This window comes from Lissotriton helveticus, chromosome 2_1 (assembly GCF_964261635.1).
Source record: "Lissotriton helveticus chromosome 2_1, aLisHel1.1, whole genome shotgun sequence".
NCBI classification, from domain to species: domain Eukaryota; kingdom Metazoa; phylum Chordata; class Amphibia; order Caudata; family Salamandridae; genus Lissotriton; species Lissotriton helveticus.
The window spans coordinates 149,334,240-149,353,182 of NC_136059.1; the positions used below are offsets into that span (position 1 = coordinate 149,334,240).

Consider the following 18,943-nt stretch of genomic DNA (forward strand, 5'->3'; position numbering starts at 1 on the left):
TATAAAAATGTCACTCAAAGCAATCCGAAACCTTGGCAGCTATGCAAATCCAGGACGCCTGGTCACCCTACCTAAGTGATTTTTGTGGTCTTGAAGAGGGGGGGTGGAGGTGCTCGCGCAGTAGTGGGCTTTGCGAATGTTGTGGTCCTGGCAGGGGGGGGGTCACCAGGAGGCGCACGCGCATGAGTGGTCTTTCAGAATGTTGTGGTCCAGGTAAACACCGGCAGGGGTCACCGGGAGGCGCACGCGCAGTAGCGGCCTCTGAGAATGTTGTGGTCCTGGCAGGGGTCACCGTGGGGCGCATGCGCACTCCATCCAGACGCCGCATTATTGGGGACAAGGTGGCGCTGAGCCGCTCGTCTGTGGTCGGAATAGCCGGGGAGAGCAGAGGGGAGACCGCCCAGAGGCCCCCGGAGCTGCGGCCGGACTCTGAGCACCAGGCCGCGGTGGATGTAGCACTCGGCTCGCCGGCTCCGCTCCAGGCCTCCGGAGCCCTAGCCCCGCCGCAGCCCTCCGCCCCCGGAGCCCTCGTCCCTTCCTTCCCCCCGGGCCTCGGACAGCGCGGCCTGAAGCTGGACGGCTGGGCCTTGCTCCGCCGGCTGGGCTATGATCTGAGCCCGGCGGCCGGGCCGGAGGGGGCGGCCTCCCCCGCGGCGGGCCCGGGGCGCTCCTCCCGGCCCGGCAGGATGCCGCGGGGCCCCTGCTGGAGCCAGCACGAGGTGGGCCGGCTGCTGGCGCAGATCGGCGGCTCCCGCCAGGTGCCGCTGCTCATGGCCTCCACCTCCCGGCCCAACGAGGCGCTGTGGCGGGATATCGCCCGGCGCCTGTCGGCCGAGGGCTACGAGCGCAGCGTCTCCCAGTGCCGGGCCAAGTGGAAGAAGCTCAAGCAGTCCTTCTACTCGGACTGGGCGGCCCGGCGGCGGGGCGGGGGCCCGAGCCTCTGCTCCCCGGGGCACTACAAGGTCATGAAGGGGCTCTGGAAGGCGGCCGGCCGGCCCGTGTTCGGGGTGCGCAGGCTGCCAGGTAAGCGCCGCAGATCACACCGGGGAGGAGGGGGGCAGCTGCTGCCGCTGGAGCCGCATGTTTACATGAAATAAGTATATGTGGGGGAGAGCTGAAGATCACACCTGGGGCGGGGTTGCTGGAGACGTATGTATCACATACATTAAGTATATCTGGGGGAGTGCTGCTGGAGCCGCATATGTTTACATTTGTCAAAGATGGCTGGAGGTGTGTCCGGGATCACACGTGGTGTCGTTGTATTATCTGGTGTGTAGGTACATCCTCTGCCGGGGGACGGCGTGAGCTAGAGTATCGGTGGCTGTCATCCAACATGAACGCGTCAGCGGAGGGACCGAGATCTGTACTAACCTACATCCCTTAGCGTATAGGCTCTATTGTGGGGCCAGACTTAGTCGTGTTTCTTTATTCTGATCCTCTAGATCAGTGGTTCCCAAACGTTTGACTCCTGAGGACCCCCATTGAGTCACCACTGGACGCCGGGGACCCCCAAGCAATTTGTATGAGTTAAATTTCAAACATTAAAACAGTAATTCGAAAAAAATACACATGTGTGCACCCAAAGCAAATACTCAAAGTACTAAGGATTTTGGGGCCAGATGTACGACCATTTCATTTAGCGCCTCGCAATTGGCGACACATTGCGAGTGGCAAATTGCGAGTTGCTAAATGAAATGTACAACAGTGTGTTTAACACTGTTTGGGATTCCCAATGGGGTCGCAAATTGCGAGGTTCATTAATATTAATTAGCCTCTCGCAAATTGCGAGCCCATTGGGAATGCCAGCCCTCCCAGCGATGGTGGCCTGCTGGGCTCTGCAGGCCACCATGTCTCGGACTGCTTTTAAATAAAGCAGTTTAAAAAAAAAAAAAATTCAGCCTGTTTACCATGCATTTAAAAAAGAAAGAAAATGAAACGTTTTCGTTTCATTTTCTAATGGCAGGCAGAGGTCCCTGGGACCGCTGCCTTCCCTTAAAAATAATTTAGCATGCATTTGCAAATGGGATGGGGTCCCCTGGGGACCCCTTGCCATTTGCGAATGCATTACCATCTACTTGAAGTAGGTGGTAATTGTGACTATTTTGCGACCGCAAAACATTTGTACATGGTTTTGAGACTCGCTATTTGGAAGGGAATGCCCCTTCCAAATAGCAAGTTGCAAAACCTATCTAGAGAGTCACAAACAAATTGCAACTCGCGAAGTAGGCTATGTACATGGCCCAATAGGATTTTGCATGCGCAAACGGGTTCGCAAACCCGTTCGCGCATATAAAAACAGATCATACATCTGGCCCTTAGTATTTTATATTGAAGTAATAGCCCCTCTGTCACATGTATTTCATATGTTTTATAGCATCTCTCATACCATTGTAGGATGTCAGAGCACTTAACATCACACACATATAGAGACATTGAATCATACATGTAAATGAGTGTGTATATAACATGCTTAAAGAGTGCTTGGTCTGGAAAAGCACAAACTCAGGATTCAGAACATAACACAGTGGCTAGCATTGACTTTAACATTAAAAATGTATTTCCACCCAAATATATCTTTTTAGCAGCATCAGGATAATGAATAACTGGGACAAAATATATGTTACTAACTGGTACCATGCAGTTTGCAAGCAGCTCTTTGATGACAGTTTGTAGGTCCCTCTGCTAGATTACGATTGTCACTTATGAAGTGCACAGTAACGAAAGAATCTCTGACAAACGCAGTAACTACGGACCTAGGCACGGTAGGCACAATAACCCTCCGTGCTACATTAGTTAAGTCAAAGCTGCCACTGAACAAAACTCTCCTCGCTCTCCAGAAGGTACATTAATCACTGGCATTCTCTTGACACTTTTATTGTTGCTGGAATGCTGCTAATTATACAAGAAACGTTTCTGTGTTTTTAAAACTGTTGCCGACGGACCCCCTGGGAATGTGTCACGGACCCCTGGGGGTCCCCGGACCCCAGTTTGGGAAACACTGCTCTAGATGCTTTGCTTAAGATCACTTAATGTGTGCAAAACGTGGTGGTGCTACTGAACAGCGTGTGTAAACGTTTCATAGAGGTGTTTGGAGGCGTGTCTACGATAACACACTGTTAATGGCAGACACACCCTCCCTGCGCAGGGAGATAATCACAAACGCTCGTGTGTCCAGATAAGTTGTGGATTTCCGGCAGGCAAACACGTTGTTTTGGCTCCAGTTGTTTTAAGGTTAGAGGTTTGAGAGTCCGGTGTAAACTCGGCTCCTCAGTTGACACTTTGAGTGACTTTGACTATCCCGGACGAGACAGATTTTGTTGCAGTGCACTAACTCCATCTTCTCTGATGCTCAGAGCACAAGTACGTCTGTTCGTGCATGGGGCTGCTACTTCAGATAGATTATTATAAACCACACATGGTAATGGCTAAACTGTTACCTGTGATATACCAGGCCTGATGTATGTAAACCTTCTCGATAGAACGTAGGGGTAAGATGTTTATTATTTGTCGACATTGGACGTCTACATGGTATGGTATAGTTTACTTGGGATTAAAGCGAAGACTGAGCAGCACATACGTAAGGCTCCCGGGTGTCACACTTGTCCCACTGCTTGCGTTTTTGGCCCCGTTAATTCATAAATCGAGTGTTATTGGCCGCTACATTATTTGGTCGTGCGTGCTAGATTGCACGTGCTGTCTGTTGCGAGATGTATTGTTGGTTTGCAGTCAGTTTAGAGCCAGCCCTTTGATTACCGCTGGTTCACTACATTGTCACTTTAATTTGCTTTGACTTCTTACTGTGTGTGGGCCGTGTGTTAATCCCTTCAACAGAGCATGAACATTTGATATCTCTTTCAGTTGCAGCTTTTGCATGTGTGTTCTAGGTATCTCCCTAAGTGTGCTTCTCTTCCCCTCTCTGCGCTGATCTTTCGTTCATGTGCTTCTTTTTGCCTGTCCCCTTCCGTGATGCACTTGCCCTTGTGTGAGCTCCTCGAAGCTTTCTCACCCATGTGCTTCTACTTCCTGCAAACTCCCCCTCTACCTCCTCTCAACTCCAGATGCTCTCTCTCGCGTGTTTGCTCCCCTGCAACCTCCGTGTTGCGCCCCCCCCCCACCCCAACCGCTTCCTCCCAGTTGCTTCTGCACATTTCGCCTGCTTTCCAAAAAACACTCAAGCTTTTTCGGCCAACCATTGGCAAAGCCACTTGATCCCACACGTGAGACCGACTCGACTGGCTTTGCCAGTACTTGTTTTACAGAGTTCTATTAATATGACCTTACTGTGACCCTTTGGGGAATCTCTTCACTTCAGTGGCGAAAATGCGATCTCCCTGTGGTCCCAGGCTCTCGTGTCCCACTTGCTCTGATGTGTACATTTGTTTCCTCCTCTTGAGCTTTGGTTTCCTTTTCCTGTATCCTTATAGCTATGAAATGATCAGCTGCAGAGGAAACCTCTTGTGAAATTAGTTCTTCCAGGGGTGTGGAATTTAACAAAATATCTACTTGTCTATAGGGCAGGTTGCTTCATAAATCTTCTAGTTCTGTAACCACATTGACTTGTCCCTTTTGTGCCATGTAATGCGGCAACAAATTATGGTAGCAGTCTCATTATATAAGAGCTCTAATATAGTTTCTCTGATTATGTCAGGGCTACTTCCATAGTAGGGTTTGAATACTAGCAATTCCCTTATGTTGCCACTTTTCCGCAGGTTTACATACTGGGGCTGAAGGTAATGGTAAGCAACAGTTCCAGGGTTGGAATGCTCTTTGGAGTCTGTGCAAACCTACTAACTTGCATGTTTTAAGGGTTTTCACCAACTCTTCTCTAATATTTCGGTAAAGGTTAGAAATTTACTCCTGACAATGGCAGACAAAAAACTTCTTCCAGGGTTGGGGAAAAAAGTGGTTGGAAGGAAAGTGAACATGTAAACACTCTCAGATTTTTCACATGAGCAAATGTGTACCTGTATAGTTGCTCATGCTAACATGCAGTTCACAAATATTTTCTAGGACTACTATTTCTTTGCCTACTTCTCTAAATTCTTGTGCATTCACAAAAGCTATATATTGCACATAATGCATGGGTGCACTTTTCAGACTTTATTCAATAATTGGGCCCCTAATTGGGTCTGGCGTTAACAATGGCCTTTTGTGTTTATTAAAATTCTGTCTATCGGCTCGCTTCACTGTGAGTGACAACATTCTGTTCTTTCACAAGGAGCATATCGACGCACAGTAGTTTTGTTCAGTGCCAGGACGGACTGTTGCAATGTGTGCCTTTTGAGACCAAAACAATTCTTGCTTTTGCCAATGTTTGTTATAATCGCGAGGGTCCGGCAGCTCCCATACCAATAAGATTTTACAGAAAACCATGTGAAAATAAGTCGCGCATTGAGAAAACCTAAAGGCTGACCCACAATTTCAGACCTGCTGGCTTTACCAATGCTTGTTATATTTTTGTTTTCTCTTAATCTTATTAAAATGGTTACACAGATTTTTCATTATGAATATTTTAGGTAAATACTAGCATACAACAACACACTTTACTAAATGATGCTGCAAAGAAATGGTGCCTACATTTTTACAGTAGTTTAGCAAAATGTTGCATTTTTTTTGTGAACGTTTTATTTTGAAAGCAAAGAATCATCAATCTTGATTTCAAGTTTCTGCAAATATTTGCTTCTAATCAGGGAGCATTCTGAGAGGATTATAGATAGCCTCTTATTGCTAAACATTGAAAACGTGTTTACACACTTTTACACTGGAACTACTGTCAGTAGTGCAGTCTGAGCTTACAACATTTGCTTAGTGTGCTCACCCTAATAATAAAGGCTTTGCATTAATGAACCATAAATACAAGTTTGAACAGCATTACCTTAACTGCTGGCAATGCTTTCCCTGATCCATAACGTGGTACTGTAAATCGGCAGCCAAAGTGTTTGTGCTGTAGGGTGTTGGGCCTACTTGTCCGTAGGACAAAATACACATGAAAACGTATTGCCCTTGACCCCAAACAACATGTCCCGGGTGTTGGGCTATAGGAATTCCACATCCCTGTCCTTTGGATCTGAGAGTCCAGGATTTGGAACTCTTCTGAGTAAGGCTTAGAAGTGAATTTAGGAGCAAATAGAAGAAGGCAAATCTCTTTATTTCATCAGTGTGCAGTTGAATACAGATGCAGTGTATACAGTGATTTATGTAGCTAGAGGTGTACTTGCCCAGTGTTCGTAAAACGTTGCTTTATTTATTTTATTTTATTTATTTTATTTTAGCGATTTGTATAGCGCCTGGTGACCCAAGGGCATCCCCGCGCTGTAAGGAGATTGTTTATCCTGTAAGGAGAGGGAGGGAGGAGGAACAATTATTTCGGGAACAGGTGCGTTTTCAGTTTTTTGCGAAAGGTCAGGTAGCTGGCTTCCAGTCTGAGGGTGCGTGGGAGGGAATTCCATCTCACGGCCGCTTGCACCGAGAATCGTCGGCCTCCGGTGCGGGTCCTTTTGAATTTGGGGACGTTGGCCAGGTGCTCACTGTCTGAACGGAGGGATATGGATGCTTTGTAGGGGGTGACCAGGCTGCTGAGGATAGTAGGGCCAGATCCGTTGATAAGTTTGTGTGTTGTACACATGGCTTTGAATTCCACCCTTTGGCGAACAGGGAGCCAGTGCAAGGCCTTGAGGGCTGGTTTTGCTGACACTCTCGAAGGAAGGTTCGTGAGCAGACGGGCCGCAGCGTTCTGTGTCCGCTGTAGTCTAGTCAGGGTGGCCTCTGGAGCGCCCAGGTAGACCATATTGCTGTAGTCAAGACGGGACAATACTAGCCCCTGGATAAGAAGTTTCCTAGAGGCAGGTGGTAGTAATGGGAGGATCTTACGGGTGGTGCGCATGAGCCCAAAACAGGTGCCAGCAGTTTTGGCCGCTTGCGTCTTCATGGTGAGCTCCGGTTCGAGCCATACTCCAAGGGTTTTGATTTCACGCTTCGGGGAGGGGATTTCTCCGAATACGTCGGGCCAGACTGTTGGGGGGATAGTTGCCCATTGTTTTCCCAGGAGCATCACTTCGGTCTTAGACCCATTTAATTTTAGTGATGAATCACTCATCCAGCTGTGTATTTGGGTAAGGCAGTTCGCCAGTTTCTCCGGGTGGTCGACTAGTTGGGATAGAGAGACGACCAGTTGAGTGTCATCAGCGTAGCTTACCATTTTTATGTTAAATGGTGTCACCACGTCATCCAGGGGAGCCATATATGCGTTAAAAAGCGTCGGGCTCAGGGAAGATCCCTGAGGGACCCCGCTTGTGAGGGGGAGGGTGGCTGAGTGGTAGTTGCCGTCCCATACCTGGAACGTGCGTCCGGTGAGGAAGGATTCTGTCCAACTAAGTGCCGTCCCGGTGATCCCTGCTGCCGCGAGCCGATGGAGGAGGACACGGTGGTTGACTGTGTCGAAGGCTGCGCTGAGATCAGGAGGATCACTGCCACTGACCCTCCTGAATCCAGTATGCGCCTTGCCTCCTCGATGACGGCGAGGAGGGCAGTATCTGTGCCATGGCCCGGGCGGAAACCAGTTTGGGATTCCCGTAAGATGTTGTTTGTTTCAAAGAACTGGGACAATTGTCTGTTGACCAGTTTCTCAGCTAGCTTGCTGATTGCCGGTAGGAGAGAAATTGGACGATAGTTTCCCATGTCTGCTGGATCGAGCTGTGTTTTTTTAAGGAGTGCTTTTACCACCGCGCTCTTCCAGCTGGCAGGGACAGATCCCTGGGTAAGTGAGCTATTAATGAGCTCCGTGACCGTGGGAACGATGACAGGGGCCACGGTTTTGAGGAATCTGATGGGAGCCGCATCAAGTGGTGAACCACTTCTCATTTTGGTCATGGTTCGCTCGACCTCCAGACATGTTACTGGCCTGAATGTCTCAAGTTGAGGACGAGGATTACTTTCGGTTCGACTGGGGGGTGTCAGATTGTCCAAGTGGCTGGTGGGCCCGGGAGGGGGGAGGGAAACTAGTATACGGGCGATTTTATCGTTGAAGTACGTGGCTAGGTCATTACTTCGGTCCACCGAGGGGACACTGGAGGACGGGGAATGGGGTACTTTGAGCAGCTCCTTTACGATTATGAAGGATTCCCTGGCTGAATTAGAAGATTCTGTAATCCGCGTGTCATAGTGGGAGGCTTTGGCGTGCCTGATGGCATCTTTGTAGAGTCTGACTGTATTGTGGTATGCTTCCTTGCTGGAGTGCTGCCAGTCTTTCCTCCAAAGCCGTTCGGCTCTTTTACAGTTTTTACGGAGGAGTCGGAGGTCAGTGGTATACCACGGGGCGGACCCAGGTTTTCCGTTTTTATCCTCCCTAGTTCTTAGTGGGAGTACGGAGTCCAGGGAGGTGGTGATCCACTCTCTGAAATTGCTGTCAGCGACAGCCGGGTCGTCTGCGCGTGCCGGGCTGGTGTTTTTAAGAATGCTGGCCCACTCTTCGGTAGGAAGTCTGGACCAGGTCCTGTCCCTGATGTAGGTGGGCGGTTTTTGAGGTTTCCTGAAGAAACCTGGCAGTAGGAAGGAAATTAGGAAATGGTCTGTCCAGGGTAAGGGGGAGGCATCCTTCACTTGCATCGATGGAGTGTTAGTGAACACTGGGTCCAGCAGGTGTCCCTTGGTATGAGTGGGTCCGGAATTAAGGAGGTGGATGTCAAGTGCTGCCAGATCAGCGATCAGGTCAGCTGCTGTCTGGTCAGTAGGGTCATCGAGATGGATGTTAAGATCTCCTATTATCAGGAAATTCGATATGGAGTGGGCCAGGGTTGCTACAGTGTCCAGGAGAGCGCTCGCGAAAGGGCCTGGATGCCCGGGAGGGCGGTAGACAAGGACTCCTGTCAGAGAGTTGGTCGAGTCTAGCTTGATTGTAAATTGCAGGCTTTCAGAGTCAGGGATCTGTGCATCCTCAGATTTGCAAAGAAGGTGGTCCCGGTGGATGATGGCTTTACAGATGACTATGTTCTAACTGAACAAACCGTGATATGTGCTTACTTTCAGCTATGTAAGCTTTTGATACAAATTTCCCAATCATCACTAGACACCAACATCCTTGGTATATAGTATTGTTTGGTGTTCAAAATTACAGTAGGAGATGCCCTCTGCAGCTCAACCAGCACCGTGATTGGATATTCTAAAATGAGATTGCATACCACTTCATTTCAATTTTATTATGCCTTTGTTCTTTGTAGGTGGGTGAAAGTTAAACTGTGATAGTTTTTCCCAGGGGCAGCGGGGGCAGCGGTGTTCCCAGTTTCCTAAATAATTAGTAAGAGGTTTCTGGTCAGCAAGATGACAATACATTGAGTTGTCACTTGCATTGAAGCAGTTGATATTGTAGTAGGGTGAATTATTGATCTGTGAATGAAATTGGCCTATTTTTTCCTAAATATATGGATCCCTCCAGAAACCTTTATTTCAGGGACTTAATAGTAGGGAGGGGACCGTGATCAAATGTTGGAGGAAATGAAAGAGGAAATGAAAGGCACATAAACTGGATTGAAATGATTGTTAGAGTAAATCTGAGAAATATAGTTCTTGTTGTGATGGCTCCACTTATATTGCACACCAACTCCAGTCGCAGTTTTTTGGAAGGCTTGCCAGTTGCAGCTATTGATCTAGGAGGCCATCTACCAGGCACTCATTGTTTCCCTTGGGAGCCAAGGTCTAGTTGTGGAGAAGTGTAGCTCACTGGTTAGAAGCGGCAGACCCTGAAGCAGAGATCGGCCCGGGACCAGGGTTCAATTCCCGATGCGGCAGGGTCTTGGGTCAATGTCCGCGGACTTGATAATTCTCGCCGAGGTGCCTACGTTAACCATGGGTCCCACTCTGCAACTCTGGGCAATAGCTTGCTTAATCTCCACAACGGCCCCATCAGCGCCGGGGATGCCTGGCTTCACCTTGGAGGTGCCCAGGAGGGTCCATCTCACAGGGAAAGCCAGGACGGGTTCCCCAGCGGTATACAGCGCCAGGACACTCCAAGATGGAGTAACAGTGCGCTTTACAAGTATACTTACTTTACTTTACTTTACTAGTTCATCACAGGTTTTAAATATGCACCAAGTGTGAATTTCTCTAGTGTGCAGGAAGCTTCGCTTTTGTTGTACCCTTTGGTTTATTGAATCTGGTGTTGCCTCTGCTGAAGAGCTGCATATTATTGATTTCACCATCTGAACAACTTTAAGAGTCTCATTGACCGTTTTTAGCTAGTCTATTTTGGATTCTCATTTCGTCCCTTGTCTTTCTTTAAGCTTTAGATAAAGTTCAACCTTTGTTGATTCAAAGCTGTGTTGCTGCCTCTCTCGCCCACCACTTGATGATGCTACGGGTACATCGGTTTACTATGAGCCGCTTTCTATGAGGTGATTTTTAGCAAGAAAGCAGTGACTGCAGCGAGCTACGTTCCTAAGACAAGGCTTGGGATGATTACGTTAATCACACTACGAAGCATGTTTGGGCCCTTTGACCTTCCTGTGTCTAGTGCAAAATTTAAACCCCATTGTTTCATATATGTTTTCTCTTTCGCTGCTGTCATTGAACAATCTGAATTAATGATGAATGAACACCACTGTTGTGGTGCATTTGATTTTGAAGGTTGGAAACTTGGTGTCACTTTTATGGCCAGAGGTTGTGTTTGAACAATTTTTATACAATAACCTGTGTAGTATCCTCTTAGGGATGACAGTATGGTACGGAAGGAAAATAAGTTTCATCTCTGCTCAACCACGCTCAGTGATTCGGGGGGGTGGGGGGGGGGAGAAAACCTCTTCTTCTTCTTCTTCTTCTTCTTCTTCTTCTTCTTCTTTTTTTTAATTTTTTTTTTTTAATTTATTTATTTATTTATTATTATTTTTTTTTATATACAACCACCACCCATTCTAATAGAGTGAACCTGATAATGAAGCATGCCACTGACTCATTAAGGTCAGGGTGGGCTTGAACGGATTCCAGGGAGCTCTGATAACATTCTTCATCCACCCCAAGGTATCCCTTTATTGGCGGTTGGATGGGAAGCATGAAACTATAATTATACGGGGTAAACAGGATGTTGTGGTCCCATAACCCTAATGTTAAAATACTGGCATGTTTCTATACTACTGACCTGACATGGGTCCTGGGCATTCCTCAGGGTGATAGAAATGAAATGATTTCCCCAGTGGCACACTGCTGTAAAGATTTTACAGGTAATGCGTAGTATGCAAAGATAAGCTTTTGCATGCAGTTATTTGTATTAGCATTTTTGGAAGTACACTAGTTAGGTGAAGTATACTTTTCAAGGGGCAGGATGTGGAGGCCCTTTAGTCGGACTATTATCAACGGTCTCTGCCATCAGCGAACCTAAGTAAGTATTTATTTGTTGATTACTTAAAATCGTATACAAAATAAAATTAGATTAAACAATATGCAGCTAAAGTGTACCTTTATATCCAAGCAAAAATCTACAACTAAGCCCTAACTTAATTTATTTGACTGCAAATGATCAGCATGCAAAAATAAAGTGCATTGTGCTATCAGTGAACCTGTTAGGTACAGCACTTTCCTTGGCTGACTCTTTTAATGCGTTGACTGCAGACCGCTTAAGCTGTCTGCTCTTCAGACTTATTGTTTCGGGTGCAGGACTACTCCGATTTTGCCCTGTAGAAATGCTGGAAGCTGAACCATTTTTATCAATTGCACTACTGTGCCATCCATTTTTAGGTTGAGACTAGCCTGCTCGCATGCACGGTCTCTCAACATGCTGTATTCTCTCTGGGCTTTAAGCCAGCCCAAAACATCTCCCGACTGCATGCAATTGTGCAAAACATGAAGAGGAACATTCCTGCTTCCCCATAACTTTACAGACGCGCGCGCGCTCTTAAAATGCATGAAATGAACATTTCCACCAACCAACCAAGTAGAAAAATAGCAGAGACTGCTTTTTCCTGTTAATACAGATATGATTGCATGGGGAATCCCCGGTGGTTATGCATAAAACTTCAAGGGTGCGGGTTGACGAGAAATTGCCCGGATCTAGAAAAATCTACATTACTGCAAGCACACGCTAATAGGGAAAGCATAAAAAGTTTCCTACCATTCACACCAATAACTTTCATTTCTAATAAGGACGCGGAGTCGAGAATTATTGCTTCTCTTTCTTTACTAGAAAATTTCAGCAGCCAGTGGAAAAACTTTCAAACAAGTTATAAACCACATTTCCCATGATGCTAATCACAATATCTCAGTTCATATAAGTAGTACCTATTTACATATTGCAAGCTCCTTTCTGTACATCAAAACAATACTTAACACCATCATCTGTAACTTCTAGCGTCAACAGCTCTCCTCGCGGCCATCCTTGAAGCCAGCCATAGCTCTAACGTGAACAAGGACACAAAGTGTCAACCGTGACCTGAAACTTGAAACCGGATCACTCCCCTTTTTGTTCTGAACCTGAAACGGAACAGGAACCGGTAAAATTAATGGAAAAACATCCAGTGTATAAGGGGGGTAACATATCAAAAGTCATTATAAAGACAGAAAGGGTGGGATAATCCTTGCCTCTGTGTTCTTAATAGAATTGAAAATTCTTGGCGCGAATACTAGCACTTTTTTTATTCTGTTACAGGACCTGAGGCTTTGGATTATTGCTAGTTTAATGCTTATCACAAACCTCAGAGGAAATATCGGCCACAGGTTTGTAATAAAACTGTTAAAAGGTAGATTCAGAGGACCGACCAGCTGATTTCAATACACCTTGAATATTGGAATTCAACATTTATGACTTAGACGCCATTGCGCCTCTAACAGAATGAGCACCAAACACTTGCTTGTCAATACCAGACTCCGCCCTGATTGATCTCCGTCATTTAGCAATTGTGGCAGATGTAACAGACTTAAAAGGCTATTGTTAGGCAATTAACACTCTTGTACAACCATCCGGTCTTACAGAACAGGTGCATTTCTCATACGCCTTTAGGCATTGAACTACACATAATTTCTCAATAGAAGGAAAGGCGTTATATTCAATACAACGTTAAAAAGGTTGAATTCTGGCTGTAATATTAAAAGACCACCGGATTAGGAGGAAAACGAAAGGGGGATGTTGCGTAGCCTGAAACAAGCCCAAATATAGCCCAATTGGGCTACACATGCCTGGCTCTTGATATCAATAAAAACGCTTGCATGCCCGATGAAGGAAGGCTCTGCGGCGATACTGCTGGCCCATGAGAGGTGATAGCAACTGAAGCAAACAATGGGGAAAATGCAAATGAGGAAAGCGGTCGCTGACTCGTGCCTCGTAGGGTGCAGCCAGCGATCACTGCAGTACAATATATGGCACAATATATACCGATGTAATAACCGGGAAACATTCAGTAAATAAATGAAACCACCATATGCATGTAAGCACAACAAGGACATGCTCTTAAATCTGGCTGCTGCCAATGAACGAGGCCCACGATATGCAGATAGGTATTACTTGAATGGACTGAGAGATGTTGATTGGTGGTACGCAACATAGCATCGTAGGGAATGTACTTTATAATGTGTTTGAACATTTTTCATTGGCTGCTGAAATTTTCCAGTAAAAAAAGAGAAGCAATAACCCAAAGCCTAAGGTCCTTAATAGAATTGGTGTGTTTGCCATGCCTCTTATCTCCGACGTTGTACATGTTGTTAGCTTATCTCGCATGCTGGTTTTGCAGGGATTCTGCTCCTGAACAGAGCTATGCTTGGTATCACAGAACATCAGCAGGTAGAGACTGAGTCTCCATACCATAACATTATCTGTTGGCCCCAATCAAACTAGCTAATGGTGCCTTTCTTGACCTCTTAACTTTTCCAGAAAGACAAGTGATTCAGCACCCAAGTACACACCACACTCCCTACCCCGATCATGGATCGCAGTAGTAGGTCACCCTCTTTCATTCCCATACTCGTACTTGTCTACAACAGGATAGAAAGGAGACGCAAAGGAAATTTAAAATCTTTATTTAACTGACATGCTCTAATATGCAATAAATGCGCCACAATGAAACAAACACAAGACAGAAATGTCATTTTGTATGATTTCAGTGCCGCTCGAAGCAGTGATATAATCAATCAATCAATCGTAACATTTGTATAGCGCACTACTCACCCGGGAGGGTCTCAAGGCGCTTGGGGGAAGGGGTTTGCTACTGCTCGAACAGCCAGGTCTTGAGATGTCTCCTGAAGGCGAGATGGTCCTGGGTCAGCCGAAGGTGGATGGGGAGGGAGTTCCATGTCTTGGCAGCCAGGTAGGAGAAGGATCTTCCTCCGGCGGTGGCTCTTCGGATGCGTGGTACGGCGGCGAGGGCGAGGCTGGCGGACCGTAGCTGGCGGGTGGGCGTGTAGAAGGTCAGGCGGTCGTTGAGGTACTTGGGGCCCAGGTCGTGGAGAGACTTGTGTGCGTGGGTGAGGATCCGGAACGTGATCCTTTTGTTGACGGGAGCCAGTACAGGTCTTTCAGGTGGCCGGAGATGTGGCTGCGTCGGGGGATGTCCAGGATGAGTCGGGCGGAGGCGTTCTGGATGCGTTGGAGTTTTTTCTGTAGCTTGGCTGTGGTTCCGGCGTAGAGGGTGTTTCCGTAGTCTAGTCAGCTGGTGACGAGTGCTTGGGTGACCGTCTTCCTGGTTTCGGTCGGGATCCATCGGAAGATCTTTCGGAGCATACGCAGGGTGTTGAAGCACGATGAGGAGACGGCGTTGACTTGTCTGGTCATCGAGAGGGAGGAGTCCAGGATGAAGCCCAGGTTGCTGCGTGGTCGGTTGGCTTGGGTGCGGTGCCCAGGGCTGGGGGCCACCAGGAGTCGTCCCAGGCGGAGGGTGATGGTCCCAGGATGAGGACTTCTGTCTTGTCTGAGTTCAGTTTCAGGCGGCTGTTCTTCATCCACTCGGCTCGGATGTAGTCGGTGGCTGCGATGAGGGCGGTCTCTGTGCTGTGGTTGGCTCTGAAGCCGGACTGCGAGGGGTCGAGGGATCCGTTCGTCTCGAGAAAGGCGGCAAGCTGTCTGTTGACGATCTTCTCGATGACTTTAGCAGGAAAAGGGAGGAGCGAGATGGGGCGGAAGTGTTGGACTTTGGCCCTTAGGGCAGGTTCACCCCGAGACTTTTTGCTTGAAATGGTGACCTGGAGATGGTGATTTTTGGATTCTGCGCACTTTCACTGTGTCCCAGTGGAAAGTGCGTGCGCACTCTGAGTGCATGTGCTGAGCTAGGCCTGCCCGCCCATAGGAATGCATGGGGAATGTATGTGTCCCTGGTAGTTCCTGATGCGTGGGGTGTACAGGCTTGAGTCTGGTATGTGTGAACTCGTGAGAGTGAATGCTGCGAGATGGTGTATGCAGCATGTATGTGTCTAGTAGCGAAGCGCCATTTCTAGACATGGCTGTACGTGTGCTGTGAGGGTGCTGGCGTGTGATTGGCTGGAGCTGGCTGGCATGCCAGGCTCCAGGAAGTCTGGATGGGTCTGCCCGGTGGTGAGTGGGAGATCTGCATGAGTAATGTGTGGGAGGAGTGTACCTGTGTCCTGGATGGGCTGGGTTTTCCCCACACAATGCTGGCTCCGCCCCCCTGTGGTGTGTCTAATGACCCAAGCCCTGCCAGTGAATAGAGAGGGTGGTTGAGGTAAACAGAGTACTCAAGAACCAGCTGCGACTGGTTCCGCCCCCACTCTGCACCCTCAGACAAAGGAATGCACTGTATAAAAATGGGGCTGTGTCCCCACTGAAGTTGTTCTCTTCCAGGATCCTGAGGGGGCGGTTGCTGCTGTCGCTGGGCCAGAGGACCGCCACTTGGACTGTCTCCCTGCCTGGAGACCCAGTGTGCTGGCTCTGGGCCCAGCCTTGCCCCCCTGCCTGCCCAAGGACCTTTGCTGGGCTTGTTGGCCCCTAGCGCTTGGGAGCGCTTTTGATTGCCTTTTTAGCGCTTAAGAGTGCTTTTATTTGGCTTACAGCGCTCTTTGCAGATTTTAAAGTCCCCTGGCAGGTGTCCACCCTGCCAGGGACCTGGCGCTGTGTTTACCCCACAAGCGAGTGCCCACCTCGCTTTTATTGGTGAGTTACGGCAAAAGAAGATAGCTTTTGCCCTCCGCAGCGCGACCCGGAGCCTGGGGGCTCGTTCGCAGGGCCGCGCTGCTATTGGCTGCTCCACCAGCCTATTGCGTGCCTAGCTTGGCCGGAGGGTTGCCCGGCAACCAGGACGCTCGCAGTCCCTTTTGGAGCGAGGCCGCCATCTTGTGTCGTCGGCCGTGTCCTGTCCGGGGCTCCCAAGGACGAGGGAGAGCCCCGGGCTGCCACGAGAAAGGAAGGAGGGGCGCGAGGCACTGTGCCGTGCCTGCCCCCACCGCGGCGCGAGGAAAAGCAGCCGCCCGCCTCCCGCCCGGGCCGCGCTGTGATTGGTCGAGCCGGCCGAGCCCCCGCCGCATCACAGAAGGCGGAGCGGAGGGCAGGAAGCAGCCGGCTGTGTGCATCCGAGGCTCCCCGGGGGAGAGAGGAGCCCCCGGACCTTCACCAGAGTCGGTGAGTGTTGCCCCAAGAAGAGAAGGGAGGGGCGCCGGGACACGTTGTCGGTGTCCGCCCCCCCCCCTCAGCAGCGCGACCTCGCGCTTGGTGTTTAGAGCCCAGAGAGGCTCGTAAAGGGGCATTTGGTTGTTGGAGCCTGCGAGGCTCCGGGGGCATAACGTGGTAGCTGAGCCCGAGAGGCTCATTGGGGCAATTATTTCACGAGCCCTGAGAGGCTCTGAGCGCCCCACCTTCACTTCGAGTCCCCAGAGGGGGGACTCCCACAGAGAAGCGCCACACTTGTGTCTAGAGCCTAAGAGAGGCTCAGGGGGCCAATTTATTTCTTGAGAGCCCAGCGAGGCTCCCACATTGGCCCCATTGTTGTTTTAGAGCCCTGAGAGGCTCTCCCTTGTTGCCCACATTGTTTTGGCCAGAGCCTGCGAGGCTCCCGCAGTGGCCCAACAGTGATTCAGCTGCCCAGCACTTCGTGGGCAGCTGCCACGTTTAGGACCCTGACACTTGGGACACAGGGACAGTCACAGGTGGTGACTTGTGAGTTTTGCGCAACTGTGTTTTATTGTTACACCTCTGAATGTATTGTTGATGCATCATGTGTTTTCCTCTTTACACCTCTGAATGAATGTTATGCATTGCATCATGTGTTATGTGCTTACACCCCTACAGGTATTGTGATACATAGGTGGTTGTTTTCTCCCTAGTACAGGTGGTGCTAGTGAGGTCCTGTTACCAGTGATTACTGGTTGTGTGCTATTTTGTGCTATATTCTATGTACTAAGTGCTATTTCTGAAAGTGCTACTTCTGATTCCTGACAGTGGTCCAGGTGGCCCTGTCTTGTAAATATCCCCTTGTAAATTCTGCCCGTGCCTCTGGCACATTGTAAAGTGTGTGTTTTATCTAATGTGTTTTGGTGTAATACAAAGGCTATTTTTATATAACCTTGTGTGGAGTTTCCTTTGTGGTGGGCCTTTGGTTGTTGTTGCTGGGGTGCGTGCGCAAATACTTAGCCTACATCGCCTCCAAGTTTAGCCTTGCTGCTCGCGCCACGTTACCTAGAGGGTGAGTAGGGGTTATCTTGGTGTGTAACTCCCTTGCCCTGACTTGGGTGTGGTGGTCTCTGACTGACTTTGGCGAAAGCCCTGGCCAGCCGGGGATCCCATTTCCAACAGGAAGTTTTTGAGGTCGGTGGGGTCCGCTGTTGGTTTCTTCAGTAGGGCGCTGAGCTCGGCGTGCTTCCAGCTCTCCGGGAAGGTGGCGGTGTTGAAGGAGGTGTTGATGATGTTCCGGTGTTGGGGTGCGATGGTGGAGTCGGCCTTGTTGAAGACGTGGTGTGGGCAGGGGTCGGTCGGTCGGTGATCCGGAGTGGATGGTGTTCATCGTGCGGGCTGTGTCCTCGGTGGTCACCGTGGTCCAGGTGCGGAGGGTGGTGGTGGGGGGCGTTGGTTCGACGGTGGGGTGCGTGGATGGTGCGCTGAAGCTGTTGTGGATGTCGGCGATCTTGCGGTGGAAGAACGAGGCGAAGGAGTCGCAGAGGTCTTGTGACGGAGTGATGTCGTTGGTGCCGGTGCTGGGGTTAGAGAACTCCTTGACGATGCTGAAGAGTTCCTTGCTGTCGTGGGCATTGTTGTCCAATCGTTCCTTCAGGGATATCTTCTTGGTGGTGCGGATAAGCTGGTGGTGCTTGCGGGTGGCGTGTTTGAGGGCGGTGTGTTTGAGGGCGGTCATGTTGTCGGTGGTCCGGTCGAGGAGCCAGGATTTCTCGAGGGTGCGGCAGGTCTTCTTGGAGTCCTTGAGTTCGTTGGTGAACCAGGATGCCTTCTTGCTTCTGGGTCTGCTGGGAGGGTTCTTCAGTGGTGTGAGGTCGTCGGCGCAGGCGGTCAGGCACTGCGTGAAGTTCCGGGCTGCTTCGTTGGGGTCCGTTGCGCTGGCGGGTGGGTTCTGGCTGAGAGAGGTGTTGAGCTGGTCGGTGGTGATCTTACTCCAGCTTCTGTGGGGAACCTGAAGCGGGTGGTGGTGGGTCGTGGTTCTTCTGAAGCTGAAGTGGACGCAGCTGTGGTCGGTCCAGTGGAGTCCGTTGGAGTGGCTGAAGGTGATGTGCTTGCTGGATGAGAAGACAGGGTCAAGCGTGTGGCCGGCGTAGTGGGTGGGGGTGTTGACCAGTTGCTTGAGTCCGAGGTTGGCGAGGTTTTCCAGCAGGGCGGTGGTGTTGCGGTCCTTGTTGTTCTCCAGGTGGAAGTTGAGGTCTCCAAGGAGGATGTAGTCAGCGGAGGGGAGGGGAGGGCGTGCGGGCTGATGAAGTCTGTGATGTCTTCGCTGAATTGTGTACGTGGTCCCGGGGGTCTGTAGACGAGGGTGCCTCTGAGGGTTGTCTTTTGGGTCTGTGTGAATCTGGAAGTGGAGAT

At 49.5% G+C, this 18,943-nt stretch overlaps 1 protein-coding gene across 2 annotated transcripts in view; it reads left to right on the forward strand.

Annotated features, from left to right (window-relative positions):
• The first annotated feature begins 229 nt into the window (after window positions 1–229).
• LOC144817814 (uncharacterized) overlaps window positions 230–18,943 on the forward strand; it is a 91,683-nt gene continuing 72,969 nt past the window's right edge. The window contains exon 1 of one of the 2 annotated variants that reach the window (XM_078674645.1): window positions 230–1,023. In XM_078674645.1, the coding sequence (XP_078530771.1) occupies window positions 303–1,023 (721 nt within the window). In that variant the 5' untranslated portion in view covers window positions 230–302. The remainder of the gene's footprint in view (window positions 1,024–18,943) is intronic. The other variant, XM_078674644.1, reaches the window with a different exon arrangement.